A 27,464-nucleotide genomic window follows, 5' to 3' on the forward strand; every position below is an offset into this window, starting at 1 on the left:
CATGATATAAATAGCTATGGACTTGATTCAGAGTTGGGTGGTACCCGAAAATCCTCTCATTTGTGGAGGAAGTGTTAAATACAGTGGAGAATACACTGGTGGAATGTCTACCAGCTAAGAGATGGCTCTCATTAAGAGTTTGGAAGGAACAATCTTCAGGTTTCTTGAACAATCTCTAAAGACAGAGCACGGGTCACAGGCTAAATGTTCTCCACCACATGAATATTATTTCCAGGAAATTCCACCAGTGGGTGCTACTCCATATTTAGAGTTTCCTCTAGAAAATGGAGGTTTTTCCTCTAACTGCAACTCTCTTTGACGCCCCGTATAGTGTGCTGCAGGAAATTCCACCAGTGGGTGCCGGTCGGATAGAAATGTGACCACTTGGCTCTAAATCAAGATCTGCCTCCGCGTGCCAGCTCTCAATGGAAAGTGGATCGTACGGGTGCGCGCTTCCTGTGTGGTGCGGTGCTGGAGTCCCGAGTCAGAAGGGGTTAACGCGAGCAACAGTTGCTCGCCCAAGCAGTGCGTCTCTGTTTCCATCCCATAGAGAAGCCGCCTGGCACAGCTCACTGCAGCCGCGGTACAGGGGGAGCCTGCCAGCCACCCTCGTGGCTGACTCACTGGCGCAGCCCATGCACCGGAGGGATAGCTCGGGCGCTGGCGGCAAGATGGGACCTTCGAGGAGACTGAGGGCCAGAGGACTGACATACTTTGAGGGGCTGATGTCTGATGGAGCCTAGTATCCCGAAAAGTGAGGCATACTTTTGAAACCCTACAGGAGCGTTAGAGGGGTGGGTGCCGAGGACTAGGATTTGAAGCCTGAGAGAAGCTTAGATGCAGTTCAGGGTGTGTTCCTGGCTGTGGGCGCTGAACACAGGTAGTGAGCTGAGGATCATTGGGTAAGAAAGGAGGGTCTGCATGATGTAGGTAACGTGGGCGAGGTGCCAGCGGAGTGAGGCTTTAGTGAGCTGAGGGGCTGGGTCCGACAGTATAGAGACGCTGTGTTGAGGTAAGGGGCCTGTGGGCGCTGTCGTGGGGCAGGGAGTGGGGAGGAGCAGGTGAGAGAAAGTGGAGTGAGTGGTCGTCGGAGGGCTGTCACAAACCCTGCTGATGGAGCTAGATGTCATCACAGGTGGGATTCGGCACAGCCAATGAGGACGCCTCCTCGCCAGCCAGCTGGTTCCTAATTGTGTTCTCTGCTGCTTCCCTTAAACGAGGCTGTCTGCGCCGGTCTGCAGATAACAGCTTTCCCGGCTCACCAGTGGAGCTTCTGACCTGGAGAGGGCAGCGATCCTGTGACAGAGGCTCAGACTGCAGGGAAGCAGGGTCCCTCAACACTAGCGAGCTGCGGGGCTAGCGAACAGGACAGCGGCACCCCTGTGCTCAGGTCGGACATCCATCTGTAGTATCGACACGTGCAGCATTCTGAATCCTTCAGGAGTTTAAAAACAAGTACAGCACACTGTATGCAGCGGAGCAAGGCTGGCGGGTCATGCTGCGACACTCCCACCGGACTGACACGCCGTAAAGGAGCACCCAGCAATCCTCGCAGGCCCCAGTGATTCTGGAATACCGGACGACAGAACCTCGGATACAGCACTGACTCCTGCAAGAAAGCACCCTGGGTCACCCTGCTTACCCTGGAAACAGCACAGATTGCTCGAGTTGGGCTGACGCACCGTACAGCAACAACGTGGGTACAGCACATTTCCCAGCAGGGCTGGCACACCGCACAGCAGCAACCTGTACACACACCTGGCCCCTACAAATCTCGGTTGTTATACCGAAGAGCAGCACCCTGTGTAATGCAGAGACTTCTGAAGGAGTGACACACATTACAGCATCAACGGCGACAAGGTGAATACCCCAGGGGCTCACAAAGAGTATCCAGCAGAACCCAGGACAAAAACGCAGAGCTCTTTGGGCTGACACCTGTAGCAGCTGCTCTGGGATACGTCAGAGTCCTGCCAGATTAACACGCAGAGCAGTGGCATACTGGACACTATAACGCACTGTCCAGTAAAAGGCTGGCGCACAGAACAGCAGCACCCAGGCATAGGGCAGCGGTGCCCTGGACACTCACACGCACTCTCCATTGAAAGGCTGGCATATGGTGCAGTTGCGCCCAGTCCACTTCTAACACTGCTGCAAAACTGAAATGCAGCAATGCCTTGGACACTGAGAAGGACTCTCAATTGACACATAGAGCAGCAGCACCCAGTCCACTGCCAAGCCTGGTGCAAAACTAAAAAGGAGCAGTGCCCTGGACACCGAGAAGGACTCTCCATTGCAAGGCTGAGACACAGAGCAGCAGCACCCAGCCCACTGCCAAAGCAAGGTGCAGGGCTGCCACAGGGCAGCGGTGCCGTGGGCACTGAGAAGAGCTCTCCCATGAAAGGCTGAGGCACAGAGCGCAAGCACGAGGGGGTACTGCTCGCTCCCCTTGACAGCAAGTTGCATACAGAGCAATAGCACTCACAGACAATCGGCAAAGCTCCTCCCGTGGAGGGTGGAACGGAGAACAGCGACCCGCATCCCTTCCTCCGCTGACACCGCGGCTCTGCCCTCTCAGCTGCATGTGGGTCTTCAGGCGGGACCGGCTGCTCATCCTGCTGCTGCTCTCCGCTCTGCTCGTGGCGGATTTCTCCCTCTATATCTGGCCTAAGCTCCGGGGCCGGCTCTTTGTGGAGCCGGGGGGACCGTGCACCTGTAACGGGTTCCCAGGTGGGAGGCTGGGCAATGCCTCCTCTCCGGAGAGGACTGGCTGGAGGAACCACTCCTGGGGCGGCCCGGGGCCTGGAGCCGGGAACGGTGAGCAGCACGAACCCCGAGATATGGCAGCAGGGGCCGGGAACGGAATGCACCAAGAGCCTGGAGAGGAGGAAGCAAGGGCCGGGAAGAGGATGCACATGGAGCCCGGTGACAGCAGCGCCGGAGCCGGCCAGGGCATGCAGCTCCCCCCGGTTCTCCGCTCTCGACTACGCAGGCTGCTGCAGCACCCGCTTTACGCAGGCGACGCGCCGGCACTGGGGCCCGGGGATTACCTGCTGTCCGGACCGGAGGCCGTCCGCAGTTACCGGAGGAAGGTGTCCCGCTGGAACAGGTAACTGGGAAACCCCGGAACCCGACAGCGGGCAGATACCCGTGGCCGGACGGGAATTCACTCAAGCGAACGAAACCCGATCCCTGCCCCATCCACCCACACACACATACCCAAGGGGCGACAAGTGACTCCCCCCCGAAAATAGGTGACATCACCAGTCAACGAACGGGTATTGATCAGGGGCTCAAATTTAGTAGCAGGTGATAAAACAACGATCCAGTCAAATGGTGTCCCGATATGACCTAAGCCACGGGAAAGGAATTAAAAACTATACGCTCTGGGGCAGATAAGTATCTACAATTATCCCCTAGATCTATAGCAGAATAATGATTTTCCTCTACAAAGGCTCAGATTGGACAATTTAGTACAGTAGCCAGCTAAGCACACTATTGTCATATGAAATACCACAAAGGGACCCACAGAGCTGTCCGTACCTACCAGCCTCAGCCATCAGCCTCGGTCCCAACATGCAGGTGAAGATAGTCCTAAAGCCAGGGGTTGCCTTCACCCATTTACCTTAGCCTAGACTCCATTGTATCAACCAGCGTTTACACCTACCAGAATTCACCACTGATCTTCCTATTAACCAATGCCCTACCTATATGTGGCCTTCAGTTTTTTCCATACAGGACACACCTCTGACTGCAAAAGCAACATCCTCATTCAAACAAAGATGACCCACTAATTCGTAGCTTATTCTGCAACATGCTCCCTGAAGAACCTCAACGGTACACGTACCCTAGGCACAGCCCAAGTACTCTTTAGTCCCAGTCCCACTTTGTGCTTGTGAGTGAAGCTTGCACTGCTGAAGGCAGTGCTGTGTAAGCGGTCACTATGTGAGAAGGAAGCTTGAAATGCTTCTGGCTGTGCTGAAACTGGTGGTAACTGCTAGGATTTGGCAAAAAAAGTTTGATTTTTATTCTAAATACGTGCAGTCACAGGCATTTTGAATAACTTATTCCTAAATATTTGCAGCATTTCAAGAGTTTGATGATGTAGGAACATGTACAATAGATGTTTCACAGCAGAAGATTTTATCACTGAATGATAAGAGTGAATATCGAAAGTGGTAGATGCAGGGGGAAGAGTCATGGGTTAAACAGAGTGAAGCTAGTGACTTTAAAGATGCCACCCAGAAGGTAAGTCTTTAACCCTTTCTTCAAAGACTTTACCTTTCCCAAGTCCTTGGTTTGGTTTGCTCTGGATTGTTCGTGCAGACTGTAAATGTCAGGCTTGGTGGGAATTTATGAAGGTACCAAAGGGAATGGGTCACAACAAATTTACAAATACAGGTCTGGTGCTAATAACAGAAGCAAGAGGAAGGCATGTATCGAGACAACAGGCAGCAGCTGCCAAGTGTGGGAAGGACACACCCTGAGGATCATCCAATGTAGCCATTAAACGGTCTACACAGGATTAAGACAACATTGGAATGTGTTTATGCAAGGCATTTTAGGCTAGATGCCTTGAAGGCCAGGAATAACATTTAGAGGTGAAATAGGCAGAGAATTAGGAACAGCTCTGGCACGTCCACCTGTATGTAGTTCAAGCTAGTGCAGGAGATCGGGACAAAGGCCAAGATTTACTAATACTTGGCCCTGGGTTTGCAGTACCTACCGCAGACTGGGCACAAATCAGGATTTGCGTTGGAAAGTTGGCCAATGTAATGAAAATTAGCACTAGGCTGTACTTTGCATTACTTTGCATTAAAGGAGGTGGCAATAATGGTACATTTTCATTCAAATGCAACCACCTATGGGGTTTGATGAAAATCCCTAACTACTAACAACCGTACAGGGAATTGTGCCAAAAGCACATGCCTCCTTGAGACAGACATTATTGTGAAGCAAGTTTTAAAACTATCTCCATTTTTCCTACTCCCTCACAGATGACGATTTCAAGGACAAGAAAATGGCCAATGGGAAACGTGACAATGGCAAATAACTACAGTAAGAGGTAGTAACAACCCCACCCCAACATAGAACAATAAACACTGGAAAGCTCCAGAAGTTGATAAATGACCACAGAAACCAGGCATAACCCTTCGAAAATAGGGAAATACACAAACACGTTTTTAATCTCTGGAATTAGCAAATACACAAATGACCATGAAAATATACCAAGGGTCAAGTGAAATGGGTAAACACCTCTGGAATGGTGGCATACACAGAGGGTCAAATGATGATCCCACCATAAGTAGGAAATAGTCCAAAACAAAATGTAAGAACACCCTAGGAAAGGGAAAAAAACAGCCAGGGAAGGGGGATAACCCTTCAGGGATGGGTAGCACAAAAATGAGAAAAATTGCTTTGGCAACGGTTGAGTAACTACAGAAACAGGTAAAAACGCATCCAGTAAAAAACATACCAGCATTGGTATTACTTCTGTAGGAACTGATAAATATCACCACAACAGGTAATCCCCTTTGAGTGGAAACAACAATCAAAATAAGAATCCTCACAGAAAATGTAAAACAACCCTGGAATAATAAGCATTGGCAAGGCCAATAGGTCTCGCTTTGTGAGATCTATGAGCTTTGGTGCAGTGGAGTGGAGTGGCATGGCGTGGAGTGGAATTGTTTGGTATGGAGTGGGATGGCATTGTGTAGCATGGAGTGGGATGGCATTGTGTGGCATGGAGTGTCATCTAGTGGCATAGAGAGGAGTGGTATTGTGATGCATGGAGTGGAGTGACTTTGTGTGATGTGGAGTGGATCGGTATTATGTGGAGTGGGGTAGAGCAATATTGTGTGTAGTGGACTGGCAATGTGTGGAGTGGAGTGGCATTGAGTGGTACTGTGTGGTGTGGGGTGGAGTGGCATTGTGTGGTGTGAAGTGGAGTGGCACTGAGTGGAGTGGACTGGAGTGGAGTGCTATGCCACAAAGCACTTCAATGCCTCATCAGGGATAGTAAGCAAAATATAAATACAATTACAATTGAGTGGAGTGGAGCTGAGTTGCATTGAGTGGAGTGGAATGGCATTGTGTGGAGTGAAGTGATATTGCGTGGAGTGGAGTTGCATTATGTGATGTGGAGCGGAGTGGCATTGGATGGAGTAGAGTGTCACTGTGCAGCGTGGAGTGGCATTGAGTGGAGCAGAGTTGCATTAAGTGGAGAGGCGTGGAGTGGAGTGGCATTGAGTGGAGTACAGTGGCTTTGTGTTGCATGGAGTAAAGTGGTACTGTGTGCCATGAAGTGGAGTGGAGTGTGATTGAGTGGAGTAGAGTGGCATTGAGTGGGGTGGAATAGCATGGAGTGGAATGGTACTGTGTGGCATGGATTGGCATTGTGTGGCATAGAGTGGAATTGTGTGGTGTGAAGTGGCATTGTGTGGTGTGGAGTGGAATTGTGTGGCATTGCATGGAGTAGAGTGGCATTGTGTGGCATGAAACAGAGTGGCATGGAGTGGCATTGTTTGGCAGGAAGTGGAGTGACAATATGTGATGTGGAGTGACATTGTGTGGAGTGGAGTGGAATTGTGTGAAATGGAGTAAAGTGGACTGAAGTGGTGTGGGGTGAAGTGGTGTGGGGTTGGGTGGCATGGTGTGGCATGGCATGGAGTGGAGTGGAGTGGAATTGTGTGGACTGGAGTGAAATTATGTGTCACTGTGTGGAGTGGAGCAGCACTGTGTGGAACGGAATTGAATTGTGTGGCTTTGTGTGGAATGGAGAAGCATTGTGTGGCTTTGTGTGAGGTGGAATAGATTTGAGTTGAATTGTGTGGCATTGTGTGGCATGGTCTGGTGTTGTGTGGAGTGTTTTTGAGTAGAGTAGAGTGGAATGGCTTTGAGTAGAATGGCGTCCAACAACGTTTGGAGTGGCATTGCGCGGCATGGAGTGTAGTGGTATGATGTGGTGTAGAGTGGAGTGGCATTGAGTGAAGTGGATTATCATGGAGTGGCGCAGCAGTGTGTGGTGTGGAGCAGAGTGGCATTGGGAGGCATGGAATAGAGTGCAGTGGAATTGTGTGGCATTTTTTGGAGTTGAGTAAAATTCTGTGGTATGTGTGGTGTGGGGTTGAATTGTGTGCTACTATATGGAGTGGAGTTGATTAAAGTCAAGTAGAATGGTGTGGCATTGTTTGGTGCGAAGTGGGTGGGGTGGAGAAGACTGTGTGTAATTGCATCGAGTGGAATAGTGTGGCATTGTGTGGCATGCACACAAATCTCTTCTACACTCTCTTTCCCATGTAAGTTGTACTACTTCTGTCACATTTCAACAGAGCTGGTCAGATCGCTGTATTAAGCTTGATGAAATGCTCTGTGCAGGCAGATCTATGCAGTGTTTTTCAATGCATTTTTTACTCTGCAATAGGATATGTGGTTCTAATGAAAACAGGTTCAAAATATGCATGTAGTATTAGAAATTAAAATGCAAGGAGCTTGCACCTTTTCACAGATGTTAAACAGCGCATGTCATCAAAGACGTAGGATGTTTGCACACAGTTTAAATTATAGCAATGAATTGCAAAGTGCCAGCCGTACGAGTTACACTCAGCAGATGTTAAGAAAACAGTGTGTGCTTATTAGTGAAGTGCCATATCTGTTTAAGGATAAGGTAGAGCACGAGCATAGCTGCAACGATGTGAACAGACAAGATGGGCAATATTACAAGAATGTTTTAAGAATAGTATCTGAATTTTGTAAACTGAATGAGAAAACAAGGAGAAGGGATGAGTGGGAGGGGAAGAAGCACCATGGAAACAGGTTGGGAGGAGGGAAGAAGAAATAGTACCTCAATCACAGCTTTAGTTAGATGAATCGATTTGTACTTGGACCATGCTCCACAGAAGAAACAGTAAGTGACACCTGACACACTGGCAAATTAGGAGGCAATAAAGAAGAGTGCCCATGAAGCCAACAAACAGAAAGCAGTGAGTGGGCTCCAAGGTACTCATTGTAAACAATACCCCTTCCATCTGGCAGCACATGCACTGTCTGTGGGCAACACCTAAAAATAACACCCACTGTAATATATAAACTACCAAAGTAAATACCAGCGTGAAAATCTGCAGAAAACACATCAACATTGTGCAGGAAAAAATATGTAATCTGAAGAATAAGTAGTTGACATCAGATTAATCTTTCTTAGACCAGAACCAAAAATAATGCGAAAGGTACATCAAACTGCACTCTAGTTATTTTCAGCATTCTTGAATGTTTAGAAAGCATGCCATTTGAAATAAAGTTGTTTAGTGTTCCGATTCCAGGTTGCCTGCTCCATCACATACCTTTCCAAACTCTCACGCTTTGCTTGTTTGTACATCTAACAGTGCAAAGTACTTTCTGCATTCAGGGCATAGTCCTTGATGGGCAAATGAGTGAGACTTGCATTGCAGGTAACCAGGTGCATAGCTATAATTAGTGCAACCGAAGCAGTGGCCCTGGAACTGAGGGACAGAAAGGGTTAACTGCGTCACAATTATGTTACTTAACTAAGATAGATTTGCAATTCATGTAGGAGAGCCCATGGCACCACAACACTGGGTTACTACAGGTGCCCACTGGCCGCTGAGTTGCTCTTAAATTAGTCCCTACAGTGTTGCTGGTCTGTGGCAGCAGCTGCCCCTGTGGCTGAGCCCACTTGGATTCTGACATTTATTTTCTCTAACCTTCTAATGGTTCAACAATCTCTCTCTGTGCCTAGAAACTCGCGCATAAATGAGCCATCCGCAGGTGATTTTGAAAATCTCGAAATTCTATGGAAAATTGGAAACTATCCGAAATCTGCAAAGAACGAAGACTCTATGGGAACTAGGAAATCTGTAATGTCAACTGAAAAATGTTCACCGTTTATTACCCATAACGAACTAGCAACTAAATCAAGCAACCAGAGATACATTCTTAAGAACAGTTAAGTAACGAATAGAACACCAACAAATGTCAGCAGATGGTGAAATAACCACTGGGACAGGTAAAACACACAAATGGGTGAACCACTGCATTAACAAATAATAATTGCCGCCTTTGTCTGCGATTGGAGCAAACCTGGCTAGTGTAACACACTCTTATGGATACACTCATGTTATGTAATTGTTACGTGCACATGAACGCCTTGCAACAGTGACACAGCTATCTGTGTTAACATGACGCTGTCCAACAGGTGGTTTCAACATAAACTGAATGAATTCTTGTACACCTCTTGGAAAAACACTCTTTGTCCATTTCGTCATAAATAAACCCTCTGCACCTGCCCACCACAGAGGTGTATTCACTTGCCGGAGGGCTAGACTGGCATTCTGGCTGATCTTAAATCTCGGAGTCTTAGAGTCCTTGTCTAGCACCAAGGAATCCGAAGGTCCTTTAACCTTTCTCGTTGCCGCAGTAATAAATCTGCACTGAGTGGCAAAATAACCTTCTACACCAATAAGATCGACCATGGCGGGTCAAAAGGTCATGGTTAAAAAGTCAAGAAATTGACATACTGTGGATCTTAAACGAGATCTTCTTCATACACTAGCAGCAGGCTGAAGGGAAGCTGTTTCCATTCTGAGGGAGGGGAGAGGAATTGTTATCACCCAGTCGTGTAACAAAAGCCCCAGAAGCCCCCGCGGTGCGGGGGGGGGGGGGGGGGGGTCGCTCCGGGGCCCATCATGCAGTACTGCCTGGCACTGTGAACGGGCGGAGGACCCCACTTTGTGTTCCTTGCCTGAGATTGGGGGAGGTGGGTGCTAAAGTTTCGTTACGCCACTGTCATCACCACTTTTGTGATAAGGCCCAAAGCTGCTAATTTATCAGGAGGCACGAAGTTACGAGCCTCAATAGGTTCCGACCTACCTCGTTGTGCGTTAGGATACATTGTCTTCCCCTTCATCCATGGTGAAGTTTGTCCTTATTACTGCATTGTCATATTAAATGGCTGTGGAGTGCATAGGTGTCGTTTGGAGCATTAAGATACACCTGGAACTCGTATGTAAGTTTTGTTAGGAAACGAAAATAAGAATTTGAATTATGTCTCAGTTACTGCTGAAGATGAAGGAGTTGTAAATTGGAAAGATGCAGAGGATTCCTTGTCTTCACATAAAGAGTCCATGTTCTCTGACAAAATTTGGATGTGAGAGCAAAGCAATTGCTTAAAGGAGACAAAACCTGGTCAAAGGTGGGAGAGAGCTCTTCAAAGCATCCAAGGGTAAGAGTAAAATTTGTAAGTGGGAAAGTAAGCCGATTGACTGAAATTAGAAATGGCAGGTCGTGGACACTGCAGTAAGGTAACCATTTGGGCTAGGAGCATGTTTTGCCCCTGAGGAGAATCTCGACAGAATCGTCCTTTCTAGAGAAGTGAGGAGTCATTATGTTGTCATCAGGGGTAAGTTAATTGAAACCTATAGAGCAAGTTAGTAAACTATCCTTTGGCTATGAGGAGGCTCATAGCTGTAAAAGTTCTAATGACAGTGTGACCTTATGAGCCTCTTGCAGGAGAAACGGGCCTCAACTCCAGGATAACATGTAAGTTTGACAGGCACAATCATTTGATGCTGGAACCAGTCTCAGAGGACAGTACCTAGGATGTCCAAATATTTTATCCTACTTGCGTTCCTGACACCTTTTCTGTTTTTAAGATTATTCAGTGGGGTTTTCACTTATACGGTCTTGGTACAAGATTTGGTGCTAGATGCTTGTTTTAGCTTGAACCATTTGACCCTCTCGCTCTACCAGCACTGAGTTTTAGACACTTTTGGATTTTATGAACTCTCAGGAACAACTGACTCTTTGGTGGGGGCTGTGGCCCAGGGAGGAGTGGTTTAAAAGTATTTCTAAGGTAGACTAAGCACCAATAAATTACAGATGTTCGTAGAATTCACTAGAGCCTGATTGTGACCATGTTTTCTTCACCATACCTGGTACTTGGTATGTAGTACTCACAAATGAGATATCATACGAAGTTACCCAGTAGCATTATAAGGTTTGAAAATGGGTTCTCACTTCAGAGGCATGTCATTCTTCTCATAAACCCAGAATAGTCTCCTTAATTGGCAGCTGAAGGTTCCAAAATGTGGTGTGCCATCTTTGTTCAAGGACCTGTAGACTATGCTATTAGAGGTTCTGCTTCCAGGACCTCATACCCTTTCATCAAAGCCCAGTACTGGGCTCTTGCTCTTTGTCATAATATGATGGCAACAATTACCAACAGCAGATTCATCCGGGCAGGTCAGCCGTGATAAATGTTTGGACTTGATTCAAGCTTTGAGGCCTCATATGTATGGTATATTTGGGAACGATTGCTCAGGGAACAAGGGTGTGCTGAAAAAAGACAATAAGAGGGAAGTAGTTGTTAAAGTAGTACCTGTTCCTTCTTTTAAATAGGAAAACAAGAACCTAGGTGCCAGTTGAAGGGTAGGATCTTAAGCCACGACACAATCTTGGCAAAACACAAGATTACAGCCTCCAAATTTATTTAGCACAACAGCATTTTATCGAGATGTTTTCTAGTCTATTCAAGGTAGTGTTTCCAGCCAGGTTGAGAAGGATGAGGGCATGAGGTAAGAAAATCTAATGGAACAGATGATGGATAATACCCACTGAAACCTGGACACCGCTCCGGGAGCCAACCGAACAGGAAAACACTCTTCAGTAGAACGTAGGCCAAAAAAGTAGAAAAATCAGCTAAGGAAGGCAAATAAGGAAAGGCTCGGATGTACAGCTTTATAAAAACATAACAAAGGCCTGGGGTTGGTGCTGTTTTCAGCAATGGGAACCCATGCTAGGGGGTGTATTATCCGTACATGCACTAAGCTGGTAAATTCAGTGGCAGCCCAGATATGAAGCCTATCACAACAGTGCTGTAACCCTCCCCACAAGTATATTATTATTTTTTTTACCATAAAATATCGGTGGTACTATTCACAAATGTCAGAACCTATTCAATCATTTTTATATCCTTTTAATTTTGGGACACGAGTTTGAATATGAAAAAATAGTTTTTGTTTAAAATTTACCAGGATCACAGGCTGGTAAGCAGAGTTCAGAGATCTCTTCCGGTCCGTGCCTCCGCAAATGACCTTTGGACTCGTGAAAATAAACAACAGGTTGAGCGGTGACAAATCCCTGTGTGACCTGGACTGTCCAACAGACAGTGACAAGCATAAACGCAGAGAACGCAAGCATCCAAAATTCAAAGTAGCTAAGCTTGCACAGTTATAGTGATGTAGTCTAAAGTGATCAAGGAACATAGATTATTAAGACTCCTCAAGGTTTTCTTGTGAAAACCGTTTATTCTCGGTAGTGTCAAGTGGAGTTCACATCTTGTGGAGCAACAAATCGTCATAATCTGTGTTCCTTGATCACTTGTGACTACTTCCCTATAACTATGCAAGAATAATCAATATAAAAAAAACTGCCACTGCCGGCCACCTCGGTGCTCCTCTCCTCTCGGCATGGGCAACAAGCACAGGCTGCTCCCCAAACCCGGACACGGCTTTCATGCATGAGAGCAGTGCTGGGATGGGCCTGAGTGGGTTAGCCTGTGCCTTTTCCTCACCCAGCTGTGTAAGAAATATGAGTGTGCATGTCGGTTTGGCCATCCTTAACTGACATGTGCACTTACAATGCCCACCATTCCTCCTTTCTGCCATGGCCCGGCTCCGCCCACCATAGGCTCCATCGGCTCAGTTAGTCGAAAAAAAAAATCATACTAAGTCCCTCATTACAACATTGGTGGGCGGCAACCGCCGCCCGCCAAGTTGTAACCGCCGTGCATCCGCCAATGCGGCCGCACTCCCGCGGTGCCCATTATGACATCCCCGCCGGCCCAGCGGGATGTGGGCCGCAACATGGGAGCCGGCTCCAAATGGAGCCGGCGGTGTTGCGGCTGTGCGACAGGTGCAGTTGCACCCGTCGCGCTTGTCACTGTCTGCAGCGCAGACAGTGAAAAGCCGCATGGGGCCCTGTCAGAGGGCCCCTGCACTGCCCATGCCAGTGGCATGGGCAGTGCAGGGGCCCCCAGGGGCCCGCGACTCCCCGTACCGCCAGCCTTTTCCTGGCAGTTCAAACCGCCAGGAAAAGGCTGGCGATAGGGGGACTCGTAATCCCCTGGGCAGCACTGCTAGCAGCGCTGCCCTGGCGGATTACTACCGCCGGGGCCATTGTGGCGGGAAACCGCTGGCCCCGGCGGTGCGACCGCAGTGCTTCCACCGCTGTCGTAATGACCCTGGAAGCACCGCCAGCCTGTTGCCGGTGCATCCGTCATTTCAGCCCTGGCGGTCCTGTACCGCCAGGGTTGAAATGACCCCCTAAATTTTTTAATCATTTTATTTTTCACCGACTCACTCTGAGAAGGGGTGTGATGCTCCCCCGCTATTACAGAGGATCCAACCCTGCTTGCACAGCACTAGGGTAGGGTTCAAGGGCACACCTTGATCAGTATGATGGGGGAGGGTTCAGATTTTCCAATGATCAGGCTTGCAAATAATGTTAAAACACATTATACGACAAGCAGGGTGCATATCAGGGACCTAAGGGGCAGTGGAAATGGAGAGGAATGCAGATTTGTAAGAGTACTGAGAGAAAATACAGAATGATAGCCAAATCATAAAACAATCAACATTTTTGAGGACTTAAACCTGAGAGGGAGAGATTGAGTGTGGGTTTTTGGCTATGTGTATGAAAACTCCTTGTGAAATCCAACTGACATCTCACCAGACCTGACTAAAAGCACCTGTACCTAACTACTTATCAGAAAATAATTTATTAAGGGGGTGCAACACCCTAAACACCTCCCTTGAAGCTACCCCATGGTGGCATCATGATCAACTTCTGTGCCTGTGTCCCAGCAATGAAGAGTCCATGGTGCCGTTTTCACTGAAACTTCAATATTGTTGTGTATGAGCAGAACACAGGGCAATTTTAATTAAAAAAAGTATGGCTAAACCCCTTTTCCACCATGCAGGAAGGCAGAATAGAATCATAATAAACCACATTGTGCTTATTTTTGTACCTTGGGGTGGGCACGTGCAAATTCATACTCAGAGAACGATTGCAGCAGACCAAGGGTCTGTGGCTCTACTGCTTGTGCCCTTGTACGTTACAGCAAAGCAGCTCTTGGGAGGGCATATTTGCAGGGCCATGGCAGTGTGACTGGAGATAGGCTTCTTAGGTCCACAGTTAAAATATCACTGACCAGAGTATGAATTGTCGTGTATTGACATTCATGTAGCCCTTCCATACCTGTTGCAAGGTCCAAAGGGCCTCTGGAGGTACAAATGAAAGGATATTCCTTACATTCTGTGGGGATCATAACATGTATTTTATAGATGTGGTCTGTGTGGGGTAATTTTGTTTTGCTTAGCTGTGCTTGGCCATGGCATGTAGTGAAGCTATGTGGAGGGATAGAGTCACTATTGCACATACTTACCATGATTACTTTACATTATTTACTCAGTTCTGTGACTGAGTAGCCCAGAGTGAAGGTAGCACTAGGGTTCCTCAAGAGCACAGAGTATCTAGTAACTAAAGTATTCTGATTATGAACCCATTTGAGGCACAGGAGGAGTGATTCAGGATCACCACAAATGCACAGTAGTGGTGAAAGCGTAAGCCAAGGAAATCCACTGAAACCTCAGAAGTAAGCTGTTGGGTCCACTCAGAAGTAGTGTTGGATCTATCCAACAAAATTAGCTAGCATCTCAGTAGAGAGACTAAAAAGTCTGCCCAAAAGTGCTGGAGACACAACGCAAGGAAATTAACGGACACCTCAGTAGAGAGTTCAAGGGTTCTTCCCAGAAGTGGTGGTTACACAACCTGATGAAATTCACAAATAACTAGTTACAGAAGCTATGGAAGCCACCCAGAAGAGATGGAGACACAAAAAAGAAAATTCAAGGATACATTAATAAAAGGTATATAGGACCACCCCAGGAATGGAGAAGACACATCCCAGGGACATTCATAGATAGCACATTAGAGATATATGGTGTCCACCCAGTTGTGGTCCAAGGTAATACACAGATACCTGAGTAAAGGGTGTAATGGTTTCCTCCGGAAGATGTTGACTACAATTAAAATTCACTGGCCTCTCAGTAGAGGGTCCAGCCAGAAGCACTGGTGGCGTAATCCACATACATCTTAGTAGAGAGTATACGTGAGTTACACATAAACTGGCATGAAGATGATCCCAAATGTTTATTGGCACATGCATAGTGTAGCAAATAAATGCACAAACAGTAATAGTAAAAGGCCAGACTAGCCTTTTATTCCATCAAACATTTCCTACACTGGGCTAGAGCTGTGGAAGAACAGTTTGGAAAGCTCAAGGCCACTACTCGTGCCTCTTGCACTTTTAGCAAGCCTCTGAGGTCAACTGCATCAAGCACAAGGATTGGTACAGGAGAGAGAGAATGATAGATAAGGAAGAAGAGAAGTGGGAAGAAACACATTGTTGGACCTGGCTTTCACTGTAGGGCCACCCAGAAACATTTTGCCTTCACTCTGTTTTCTAAACCCATTTTTGGTGGTTTTTAAGACTCAGCACACATTATCACTGCTAACCTGTGCTAAAATGCTTGTGCTTTCTCCTTTGAACATTGTGAAATTGGCTTACACCCAATGGCCACCTTTAATTTGCTTATACGTCCCTAATAAAATGGTACAATATGTCTCTAGGGCCTGTAAATTAAATGCTGCTAGTGGACCTACAGCACTTATTGTGCCACCCACTTAAGTAGCACTTTATAAATATATCTCTGGACTGGCATTGCAGCCTGCGTCTGCAGTTTTAAAGTGCCATTTCAACCTGGCAAAATAAACATTTTGCCAGGTCTAAACCTTCCTTTTAAATACATATAATTCACGCCTACAGTAAGCCCTAAAGAGCCCATAGGGCAGTGTGCATATAAAAAGTGATGCATTTCAAAAGTTGTATATTTTTTTCCGCTGCTGCTGCTGTCCCTGCGGCCCCTCCCTGCGAAGCACTTTCCCGCCCTTCTACCTCTCAGCTGACTGGACCCTCTCACCCCTTCTTAATGGTGGCCACTGCACAGTGAGAAAGACCACTGCGAAAGACCTCTACAAAAACACAACCTCAAGACGGCCAGCTGGTTCTCCCCTGCATTCCAGGACTCCAGGCACACTTGTAGATGGCTAAAAAAAAACTGGAGAAACAGCAATATCCTGGTAGACCTCGTGGCCTTCAAATCCCCCATCAAATCCCACTACCACCTCATCTGATTCATCAGGAAAGACACCCTGCAGGACCGTATCAAAACCACTGCACACAACACCAAAGAGCTCTTCGCTGTGGTTAAAGAGTTCATCAAACTCCAGTCAGAAGTGGCAAACATCCCTCCATCTCAGGACCTCTGCAACAGACTAGCCACCTTCTTCCACCGAAAAATCAAAGACATCACCAATAGTTTCGGACCCCAAGACCCCCCAAGCTCACCAACAACCCACCAGCTCAGACCCTTCAAACCTTCACATATCTTGCACTGCTGGACAATCCTCACTATCAACGAGGCCCACTCCATTATGAGCAGTATTCACTCCGGAGTCCCTATTGACCCCTGTCCTCACCACATTTTCAACAAAGCCAACACATTAATCTCACCGAGCTCTGCCACACTCTAAACTGTTCCATGGAGACAGCCACCTTCCCCAAGGACTAGAAGCACGCGGAGATTCGCCTGCTTCTGAAAAAACCCATGGCTGACCCCCTGGACCTCAAGAACTACCGCCCCATTTCTGCTGCCTGTCCCAGCCAAGGTCATCAAAAAGGCCATCAACGCACAGATTCACAAACACATCAAGGACAACAACATCCTGGAGTTCTCCCAATCAGGTTTCAGGAGCAACCACAGCTTGGAGACTGCCCTCCTCGCTGTCAAAGATGACATCCGCGCGCTCCTCGACTGCGGCCAAACAGCAGCTCTCATCCTACTGGACCTATGAGCCACCTTTGACTTGGTTTCATAACACACCCTCCGCGCCAGATTCCACAAAGCTGGCATCCGCTGAAAGACCCTTCAATGGATATGCTCCTTCTTGAATGGCAGGACACAAAGAGTCAGACTCCCCTCTTCCTGTCAGAACCTACTGAGATCAGCTCTGGAGATTCACAGGGCTCCCCCCTGAGCCCCCCACTCTTCAACATTTACATGGCCCTGCTTGCATCCATCGTCAGGAACCACAGACTGAGCATTGTCTTTTATGCCGACGGCACCCAGCTGATCATCTCACTGACTGAAAACTCCACAACTGCCAAGAAGAATTTTCACAAGGGATGGAAGCCGTCGCTGCCTGGATAAAGGGGAGCTGCCTCAAGCTCAACTCTTACAAGACCGATAGCCTCATCCTGGAACCCTCCACATCAGTGTGGGATGACTCCTGGTGGCCTGCTACTCTCAGCATCCCCACCTCACCACCAACGCATGCATTCTAAGATTTATCGTGGATTCATCACTCACTATAACCTGCCAAATCAACTTGGTTGCATCCTCTTGTTTTCACACACTCTGACTTCTCAGGAAGATCTTCAAACAGATCCCACATGACTGCCACAAAACCGTAACCCACGCCCTGGTCACCAGCAGACTCGACTATGGCAATGCCCTCTACACCGGCACCACCCAAAAGAACCTGAAGAAACTTCAACACATCCAGAACACCTCTGCTAGACTCATCCTGGACGTCCCCCACCACGAGCACATGACCAGCCACCTTAGAGACCTCCACTGGCTTCCCTCTGATAAAAGGATCAACTTCAAACTCCTCGTTCACGTATGCAAGGCTCTACATGACCTAGAACCCACCTACCTCAACCACTGCATCACCGGCTACTCCCCGCCAGACCTCTCTGCTCCACTCAACAGGCACTAGCCACCGTACTCCGCATATGGAAGATCACCGCTAGAGGAAGATCCTTCCCCTACCTTGCAGCAAAGAGCTGGAACACCAGGCCTTTTCACCTCACGCAGTCACCATTATTGCCTCAATTCAGGAAGGACCTTACAACCTGGCTCTTTGACTGAAACACAGAGGACTGACATCCCACGGTGCCTTGAGACCCTTACAGGTGAGTAGTTGCCCTCTATAAATTATGATTGTTTGATTGATGTTGAAGATCAACAAGATTGTGTGAATAGCCAAAGTTGACATTTTCTTGTCCTAAACATTTGGTGCCTGCAGCCTGTTTCCTGGGTCATGTGATGAGGTGTAGTTGGCAACTGGCCTTTGAGTATTCCTCCCAGACAGTATCACAATAGAGGGCCTGAACGTTGTCAGTATGGACCATCTTAACTTCATGAGGGGGACAGAGCTGTCTCTTCTCACACTTGCACTGCAAAGACCCTTTCTCAGCTCACATACAAAGAGCTTCACACTAGCCTATTGTGACTGCAGACATACTAGCATCAGTGCAGGGAAGCAGGAAATTCCAAGCACCTCTGTAGGGAGAAATATCCAGAAACTTCTCCCATTTTAAAGCTAGCACTGGGTATAAAAGTGTACCCTAAGGCCCACTCTTCAGATCACTTCTGGACTTGTGAAAGACTAAGAAGAAGGGCTGCTCTGCTGCAAGAAGAACTACCCTCCTGCCTGAGGAAATAAGACTTGACCTGCTTCTTGAACCCAGAACAACCAAAGTGACTCCAAGGACTAGCTGACTGCCCTCCTATTCTAAGCTGCAGGGACATAACAAGCTCCAGAGATTTTACCTATGTCAGCACAGACTCACAGACCCTACTGACCCTGCCTGTGCACTGCTGCTGCCCTCTGCTGGAGTGCGTCCTGATTCCCCAAGAGGTGCCATTCCAGGTCCTAGACCCTTGGTTTCCATCAGAGTGTACTCCCCTAGGCCCAACTGTGGGTTTCCACAGAACTGGTGCAGCACGACACAACTTGACTCTGCGTGACACAGGATCTCGCATTGCAGCACCTACCAGCCCATGAAGAGCAGCCTCACCGGAACCAACATTGTGCAATGCAACTTGACACAGGACCTCACATAGCAGCCCTTGCAGCTCCTTTATGGAACCAAAGCAGCGTGCTGCAACTATGCTCAGGATCTCACAGGGTAGCTCTCGAAGATCTGCCTCGGAATCAACACAGTGTGATGCAACTCAACACACGACCTTGCATTGCAGACCTCACTGCTCCTCATCAAAACCAATGCAGTGTAATGCAGCTCGACACAGGACCTCACATCCAAACCCTCACAGCTCCTCATCGGAACCATCGCAGCACGATGCAACCTGAAGCAGGACCTTGCATTGCAGCCCTCACAGCTCCTCAATGGAACTGAATAAGCACAACAGAAATCTCCCTGTCAAAGACATAAGGTACTATTCTCAGTAAGACTAACCTGGTTTGTGTGTCCGGCCTGCACTCCTTTGCAGTTGGTCTGAACTTGTGACTGTGCGCAGGTGCAGCATGACCAGATAACTGCATTTGGCTCTTTGCACTTTTAGGCACATTACCTACCTTAACTATTTAAAATTGCATTTGTCTGGTTCTACTGGTGAGATTTTTGATGTCAAATAATTTTTAAAGTTTACTCTATTTGTCTAAAATTGGTGTGGGATTTTTCTTATGGGGGGATTTAACTTTATTACTGTTTGAATGCTGTGTGAATGCTTTACACATTGCCTTCAAGTTAAGCCACATTGCTTTTGTGCCAAGCTAGCGGACGGATAAACACAGGTTAATTTAGTAACTTTTTGTGGTTCACCTTGATAATGGATTGTGGCTGTTGCTTGAGTAGGGTCTTACCCCGCTCAACCATAATCCAATTTCTCACACACACCACAGGAGAAAGAGAGAGGCAGGGATAGTAAGAGAGTGGGTGGATGGAATGAGATAAAGGGCCTGATTTAGATCTCGGCAGATGGAATGCTCCATCGCAAACATGACGGATATCCCCTCTGCCGTATTACGATCCATATAGAATATAATGGTATCGTAACATGGCAGACAAGATATCCGTCACATTTGTGATGGAGTATTTCCCTCTGCCAAGATTTAAATCAGACACAAAGTGAGGAGAGCGAGGCTAGTTTGTGCATTTTTGCCAGGACTACTTTTGGTTCCCCAGTTCAACCCTTCTTTATGTATATCCACAACATGGATAAAAAGCCATTGATACAGCAGGGTAAGGTGACTAAATTGTTAAAATTCAAAAGCCGGGACATTCCACAAACATAGAAGTAGGACTACAATTTTGGATTGATCGAGGGAAACAGAATGACTTCACTGACTACTCAGTTTCTATGAAACAGAAACCAAAGATAATGGGACACCAGTGAGAAATTAAAAGACATTTTTACAAACAGTAGCATCTGTGTTGATTAAATTGGGTTCTCATCAGAGCTACTAACTAATCATGCACTGAAAAATATAATGTCACCTCCTTCTCTGTTCAGTTAACACTATCTGAAAACCGAGATGGTGCAAATTTACTGAAATTTGCCATGACAGAGGATGAAAAATCCTGACAGTCACGGCAAACCTGGGATACCAAGTCACTCTACAGCTAGGGGGTTTATGGGATAACCTGGTGCTGAACTTGTCCCCTACTGTGCGGTTTCCTTTGCCCACTCGGCAGCGGTCTCTGGGGTCTCACGACAGGAAAGAATAAATTGGACAGTTTCCACGAATCTGTGGTTTGCTAGAAGAAACCACAATGCAAAAACAGAAGCTTGGCAGTCAGGGAAGGAAGTAGACCAGATGCAACAAATTAAAAGCCCATGGTTATGGAACCAGCCATGTGAAAACCATTGGGGCATTTGACGTGTCCGGATGTTTGCACACTGAAGTAGAGCAGACTTCAAAACAAACCCAGTTTGAAATGCAGTATTACGTTATCTACATTGGTAATATATTGTTTTAATTGTTTTGTATTGGTGTGTTTATAGCGCTTCCTACCCCTGACGAGGTACTGATCCTGCAATAGTGCAGACTTCCAGTTTAATGCACATATTGTGGAGAGCTATCTCCATAAACCCCACAAGGAACAGGTTAATTAATTTGCTCCGTGTTCTGACCTGTTCTGAAGTCAATGCATTATTGTGATGCCTTTCGTGTAAGGTGCCACAAAGCCAAATGACTGGATGCAAGCACCATATAAAAACGTAATTCATATGCAAAAAAACACATTTGTTTTTCAAATTTGCGTGATCAGTGACTGAGGCAGAGGTGTCCTCAATGATGATGTTGCTTTAAGACTCTCATCTAGAAAATTCATTCAATGGGTTAAGTCCTAGCTACAGAGAAGTGGGTGTAACCTGCGTGTTACCATTGATGGGTAAAATGCAAAAAGTGAGAAGATGGTGCTGCAGACACAAGAGCATTGGTCACTAAGTGCCTACACACAAAGGTAAATTCAGTCATGAATATAAGTTTATCAGCAAATCTACCTTTTTTTAGGCTTTTAATGAATTGACAAAACAACTGTCTCCAGCTCAACAAAGACTAACCAAAGTCCTTCTCTTTGGCAACAAGCACTCCTCCTGGCCCCTCAAACTTGGCCCCCCACCCACTGATGAAGCAATGCCAAGAAACCAAGGATCAATATGGACACCAACCTCACCATGAGCAGACATATTAACTCTGTTGCCTCATCATGCTTGCACATCCTGCGAATGCTACGCAAGATTTTCAAGTGGATCCCACTTAACACCAAACAAACCACAAGAAGAGTTGACTATGGAAATACCCTCTACTTTGGAATCCCCCAAGTTCCATGCCACCTCCAAACCACCCAGAATACACCACTGCACACATCCTGACCATCTCACAAAATAACCACGTCTCCACACCTTAATAATCTCCAAAGGCTCCTAGTCCAGGAAACATGTGAGTCCAAGCTACTGATCCATCCCTAAAAAGCAAAACTGTAGGAAGTTGGCTCTGTTTGTGCTATTTCAAAGTAAGGAATAGCATGCACAGAGTCCAAGGGTTCCCCTTAGAGGTAAGATAGTGGCAAAAAGAGATAATACTAATGCTCTATTTTGTGGTAGTGTGGTCGAGCAGTAGGCTTATCCAAGGAGTAGTGTTAAGCATTTGTTGTACATACACACCGGCAATAAATGAGGAACACACACTCAGAGACAAATCCAGCCAGTAGGTTTTCTTATAGAAAAATATCTTTTCTTAGTTTATTTTAAGAACCACAGGTTCAAATTCTACATGTAATATTTCATTTGAAAGGTATTGCAGGTAAGTACTTTAGGAACTTTGAATCATTACATTAGCATGTATACTTTTTACATAAAACACAATAAGCTGTTTTAAAAGGGGACACAGGGCAATTTTCACAGTTCCTGGGGGAGGTAAAGTTTTGTTAGGTTTCACAGGTAAGTAAGTCACTTACAGGCTTCAGTTCTTGGTCCAAGGTAGCCCACCGTTGGGGGTTCAGAGCAACCCCAAAGTCACCACACCAGCAGCTCAGGGCCGGTCAGGTGCAGAGGTCAAAGAGGTGCACAAAACACATAGGCTTCAATGGAGAGAAGGGGGTGCCCCGGTTCCAGTCTGCCAGCAGGTAAGTACCCGCGTCTTCGGAGGGCAGACCAGGGGGGTTGTGTAGGGCACCGGGGGGGACACAAGTCAGCACAAAAAGTACACCCTCAGCAGCACGGGGGCGGCCGGGTGCAGTGTGCAAACACGCGTCGGGTTTTCAATGGTTTCTTATGAGAGATCAAGGGATCTCTTCAGCGTTGCAGGCAGGCAAGGGGGGGGCTCCTCGGGGTAGCCACCACCTGGGCAAGGGAGAGGGCCTCCTGGGGGTCACTCCTGCACAGGAGTTCCATTCCTTTAGGTGCTGGGGGCTGCGGGTGCAGGGTCTTTTCCAGCCGTCGGGAAATGAAGTTCAGGCAGTCGCGGTCAGGGGGAGCCTCGGGATTCCCTCTGCAGGCGTCGCTGTGGGGGCTCAGGGGGGACAACTTTGGTTACTCACAGTCTTGGAGTCGCCGAAGGGTCCTCCCTGAGGTGTTGGTTCTCCACCAGTCGGGGTCGCCGGGTGCAGTGTTGCAAGTCTCACGCTTCTTGCGGGGAGTTGCAGGGGTCTTTAAATCTGCTACTTGAAACAAAGTTGCAGTTCTTTTGGAGCAGAGCCGCTGTCCTCGGGAGTTTCTTGTCTTTCTCGAAGCAGGGTAGTCCTCAGAGGATTCAGAGGTCGCTGGTCCCTTGGAAAGCGTCGCTGGAGCAGGTTTCTTTGGAAGACAGGAGACAGGCCGGTAAGTCTCGAGCCAAAGCAGTTGGTGTCTTCTGTTCTTCCTCTGCAGGGGTTTTTCAGCTCAGCAGTCCTCTTCTTCTTGTTAGTTGCAGGAATCTAAATTCTTAGATTCAGGGGAGCCCTTAAATACTAAATTTAAGGGCGTGTTTAGGTCTGGGGGGTTAGTAGCCAATGGCTACTAGCTATGAGGGTGAGTACACCCTCTTTGTGCCTCCTCCCAAGGGGAGGGGGTCACATCCCTAATCCTATTGGAGGAATCCTCCATCTGCAAGATGGAGGATTTCTAAAAGTTAGAGTCACCTCAGCTCAGGACACCTTAGGGGCTGTCCTGACTGGCCAGTGACTCCTCCTTGTTGTTTTCTTTGTTTCCTCCGTCTTGCCGCCAAAAGTGGGGGCCGTGGCCGGAGGGAGCGGGCAACTCCACTAGCTGGAGTGTCCTGCGGTGCTGTGACAAGGGGGTGAGTCTTTGAAGTTCACCGCCAGGTGTTACAGCTCCTGCCTGGGGGAGGTGTTAGCATCTCCACCCAGTGCAGGCTTTGTTACTGGCCTCAGAGTGACAAAGGCACTCTCCCATGGGGCCAGCAACATGTCTCTAGTGTGGCAGGCTGCTGGAACCAGTCAGCCTACACAGATAGTTGGTTAAGGTTTCAGGGGGCACCTCTAAGGTGCCCTCTGTGGTGTATTTTACAATAAAATGTACACTGGCATCAGTGTGCATTTATTGTGCTGAGAAGTTTGATACCAAACTTCCCAGTTTTCAGTGTAGCCATTATGGTGCTGTGGAGTTCGTGTAAAACAGACTCCCAGACCATATACTCTTATGGCTACCCTGCACTTACAATGTCTAAGGTATTGCTTAGACACTGTAGGGGCACAGTGCTCATGCACTGGTGCCCTCACCTATGGTATAGTGCACCCTGCCTTAGGGCTGTAAGGCCTACTAGAGGGGTGACTTATCTATACCTGCATAGGCAGTGAGAGGCTGGCATGGCACCCTGAGGGGAGTGCCATGTCGACTTACTCGTTTTGTTCTCACCAGCACACACAAGCTGGCAAGCAGTGTGTCTGTGCTGAGTGAGGGGTCTCCAGGGTGGCATAAGACATGCTGCAGCCCTTAGAGACCTTCCTTGGCATCAGGGCACTTGGTACCAGGGGTACCACTTACAAGGGACTTATCTGGATGCCAGGGTGTGCCAATTGTGGAATCAAAAGTACAGGTTAGGGAAAGAACACTGGTGCTGGGGCCTGGTTAGCAGGCCTCAGCACACTTTCAATTCAAAACATAGCATCAGCAAAGGCAAAAAGTCAGGGGGTAACCATGCCAAGGAGGCATTTCCTTACACAACCCCCCCCCAAACGAAAGAGGATGAGACTAACCTTTCCCAAGAGAGTCTTCATTTTCTAAGTGGAAGAACCTGGAAAGGCCATCTGCATTGGCATGGGCAGTCCCAGGTCTGTGTTCCACTATAAAGTCCATTCCCTGTAGGGAGATGGACCACCTCAACAGTTTTGGATTTTCACCTTTCATTTGCATCAGCCATCTGAGAGGTCTGTGGTCAGTTTGAACTAGGAAGTGAGTACCAAAGAGGTATGGTCTCAACTTCTTCAGGGACCAAACCACAGCAAAGGCCTCCCTCTCAATGGCACTCCAACGCTGCTCCCTGGGGAGTAACCTCCTGCTAATGAAAGCAACAGGCTGGTCAAGGGCATCATCATTTGTTTGGGACAAAACTGCCCCTATCCCATGTTCAGAGGCATCTGTTTGCACAATGAATTGCTTGGAGTAATCTGGAGCTTTTAGAACTGGTGCTGTGCACATAGCTTGCTTCAGGGTGTCAAAGGCCTGTTGGCATTCTACAGTCCAGTTTACTTTCTTGGGCATTTTCTTGGAGGTGAGTTCTGTGAAGGCTGTCACAATGGATCCATATCCCTTCACAAACCTCCTATAGTACCCAGTCAAGCCAAGGAATGCCCTGACTTGAGTCTGGGTTTTTGGAGCTGCCCAGTCCAGAATAGTCTGGATCTTAGGCTGGAGTGGCTGAACTTGGCCTCCACCTACAAGGTGTCCCAAGTAAACCACAGTTCCCTGCCCTATCTGGCATTTGGATGCCTTGATAGAGAGGCCTGCAGATTGCAGAGCCTTCAAAACCTTCTTCAGGTGGACCAGGTGATCCTGCCAGGTGGAGCTGAAGACAGCAATATCATCAAGATAAGCTGCACTAAAGGATTCCAACCCAGCAAGGACTTGATTCACCAACCTTTGGAAGGTGGTAGGGGCATTCTTTAAACCAAAGGGCATAACAGTGAACTGATAATGCCCATCAGGTGTGGAGAATGCTGTCTTTTCTTTTGCTCCAGGGGCCATTTTGATTTGCCAGTACCCTGCTGTTAAGTCAAAGGTACTTAAGAATTTGGCAGCCCCTAATTTGTCTATTAGCTCATCAGCTCTAGGAATGGGATGAGCATCTGTCTTGGTGACAGAGTTGAGACCTCTGTAGTCCACACAAAACCTCATCTCTCTCTTTCCTTCTTTGGTGTGAGGTTTGGGGACTAAGACCACTGGGCTAGCCCAGGGGCTGTCAGAGTACTCAATTACTCCCAATTCCAGCATCTTGTGGACTTCCACCTTGATGCTTTCCTTAACTTGGTCAGACTGTCTAAATATTTTGTTTTTGACAGGCATGCTGTCTCCTGTGTCCACATCATGGGTACACAGGTGTGTCTGACCAGGGGTTAGGGAAAAGAGTTCAGCAAACTGCTGCAGGACCTTCCTACAGTCAGACTGCTGTTGGCTAGAGAGGGTGTCTGAGTAGATCACTCCATCCACTGAGCCATCTTTAGGGTCTGATGAGAGGAGATCAGGGAGAGGTTCACTCTCAGCTTCCTGGTCCTCATCTGTCACCATCAACAGATTTACATCAGCCCTGTCATGGAAGAGCTTAAGGCGGTTCACATGGATCACCTTCTTGGGGCTCCTGCTTGTGCCCAGGTCCACCAGGTAGGTGACCTGACTCTTCCTCTCTAGTACTGGGTAAGGGCCACTACATTTGTCCTGAAGTGCCCTGGGAGCCACAGGCTCCAGAACCCAGACTTTCTGCCCTGGTTGAAATTCAACCAGTGCAGCCTTTTGGTCATACCACAACTTCTGGAGTTGTTGGCTGGCCTCAAGGTTTTTACTTGCCTTTTCCATGTACTCTGCCATCCTTGAGTGAAGGCCAAGTACATAGTCCACTATGTCTTGTTTAGGCTCATGAAGAGGTCTCTCCCAGCCTTCTTTAACAAGAGCAAGTGGTCCCCTTACAGGGTGGCCAAACAGAAGTTCAAAGGGTGAGAACCCTACTCCCTTCTGAGGCACCTCTCTATAAGCGAAAAGCAGACATGGCAGGAGGACATCCCATCTCCTTTTGAGTTTTTCTGGGAGCCCCATGATCATGCCCTTTAATGTCTTGTTGAATCTCTCAACAAGGCCATTAGTTTGTGGATGATATGGTGTAGTGAACTTATAAGTCACTCCACACTCATTCCACATGTGTTTTAGGTATGCTGACATGAAGTTGGTACCTCTGTCAGACACCACCTCCTTAGGGAAACCCACTCTGGTAAAGATACCAATGAGGGCCTTGGCTACTGCAGGGGCAGTAGTCGACCTAAGGGGAATAGCTTCAGGATACCTAGTAGCATGATCCACTACTACTAGGATGTACATATTTCCTGAGGCTGTGGGAGGTTCCAGTGGACCAACTATGTCCACACCCACTCTTTCAAAGGGGACCCCCACCACTGGAAGTGGAATGAGGGGGGCCTTTGGATGCCCACCTGTCTTACCACTGGCTTGACAGGTGGGGCAGGAGAGGCAAAACTCCTTAACCTTCTGGGACATATTGGGCGAGTAGAAGTGGTTGACTAACCTCTCCCATGTCTTGGTTTGTCCCAAATGCCCAGCAAGGGGGATATCATGGGCTAAGGTCAGAATAAACTCTCTGAAACCCTGAGGCACTACCACTCTCCTAGTGGCACCAGGTTTGGAATCTCTTGCCTCAGTGTACAGGAGTCCATCTTCCCAATAGACCCTATGTGTTCCATTTTTCTTGCCATTGGACTCTTCAGCAGCTTGCTGCCTAAGGCCTTCAAGAGAGGGACAGGTTTCTTTTCCCTTACACAACTCTTCCCTTGAGGGTCCCCCTGAGCCCAAGAGCTCAAC

At 47.7% G+C, this 27,464-nt stretch overlaps 1 protein-coding gene across 1 annotated transcript in view; it reads left to right on the forward strand.

The window, feature by feature from the left end:
• Positions 1-424: 424 nt before the first annotated feature.
• Positions 425-27,464, forward strand: part of FAM20A (FAM20A golgi associated secretory pathway pseudokinase) — a 254,924-nt gene continuing 227,884 nt past the window's right edge. Inside the window, exon 1 of the mRNA XM_069199843.1 lies at positions 425-3,106. Within this exon, the coding sequence (XP_069055944.1) occupies positions 2,580-3,106 (527 nt within the window). The 5' untranslated portion in view covers positions 425-2,579. The remainder of the gene's footprint in view (positions 3,107-27,464) is intronic.

Source organism: Pleurodeles waltl, chromosome 7 (genome assembly GCF_031143425.1).
Source record: "Pleurodeles waltl isolate 20211129_DDA chromosome 7, aPleWal1.hap1.20221129, whole genome shotgun sequence".
Lineage (NCBI taxonomy): Eukaryota > Metazoa > Chordata > Amphibia > Caudata > Salamandridae > Pleurodeles > Pleurodeles waltl.